Below are 970 nucleotides of genomic sequence, written 5' to 3' on the forward strand. Positions count from 1 at the left end.
TCTTTGCATACTTGTTGTGATAATATATTTACATTTTCTAATACCTCTTTGAAATATATCATTTTTCCTGCAGGTTGAATGCCTAAAGGGTAGTGGAAATATAAATTTTGAGGATGTTAAATTAGAAAACGAACGTGTTGTACAGCAAGGGGAGAGTGATGAAATGGACACTTCCAGCAGTGATGAGGAGCTATATGATGACCTCTGAGCCCTGCCAATAGAGGAGGGAGGTGTGTGAGTGCTTTGTAGTTGTGCGCTGTGATTCAAAAGCCATGAAATACACTATCAGTGACATGCTTCCCTCTGTGCTGTCCTTGTCACTTCTTTATGTAGGGGACAGCCTTTTGAAGTATACTCATAATGAGTGATGTTCTTTTTATTTGTATGTATACATAATGTAACTGCTAATACTGACTGACACTACCACTGTGCCATGATCCCCAGTATCTTTGTCTGTGCACCTTCTGTACCATGAGTGTAGAATGTTTATAATCAAGACTCAGGTTCTTTGTGTCAGTAAGCAAAAAATGAAAATTATTTATTGGATTTTTTTTTTTGACTGATTATAATGATATACCAAAAATAATAAGGATGATAATGTCCATATTATCTGCTGGTAGAGTAGTAGATGGAACAGTTCCTAAGTTCTAAAAAATGGTGCTTTTATATTCTCTGTTAGAAGTTTCCCTCTTGTTTCCATTAGAGAATAAAGACAAGCTCATGTCTTCAAATTGTGACAAGACTTCAGTTGACAAGGATATGTATCATTTCTGTTTGCAGAAATGATACATTTCTCAAAAAAATGAGTGTATATTGGAAAATCATGTGTGCCAGAGAAACGTGTATATTTTGTTTGGATTGTAATGTATATCCTAAAATGTATGCATGGATGATTATTTCCTAAAATGTATGCATGGATGATTATTTCTTGCCCACAGTTACTTAAAGACTTCACTCATGATGAGTCAAA

General features: G+C 34.8%; 1 protein-coding gene across 1 annotated transcript in view; it reads left to right on the forward strand.

Annotated features, from left to right (window-relative positions):
- The window catches only part of LOC119587778 (cytochrome b-245 chaperone 1-like), a 7,032-nt gene extending 6,504 nt beyond the window's left edge, over window positions 1–528 (forward strand). The window contains exon 7 of the mRNA XM_037936469.1: window positions 74–528. Within this exon, the coding sequence (XP_037792397.1) occupies window positions 74–208 (135 nt within the window). The 3' untranslated portion in view covers window positions 209–528. The remainder of the gene's footprint in view (window positions 1–73) is intronic.
- Window positions 529–970: the final 442 nt, after the last annotated feature.

The sequence above is a fragment of the Penaeus monodon genome, chromosome 23 (assembly GCF_015228065.2).
Source record: "Penaeus monodon isolate SGIC_2016 chromosome 23, NSTDA_Pmon_1, whole genome shotgun sequence".
Lineage (NCBI taxonomy): Eukaryota > Metazoa > Arthropoda > Malacostraca > Decapoda > Penaeidae > Penaeus > Penaeus monodon.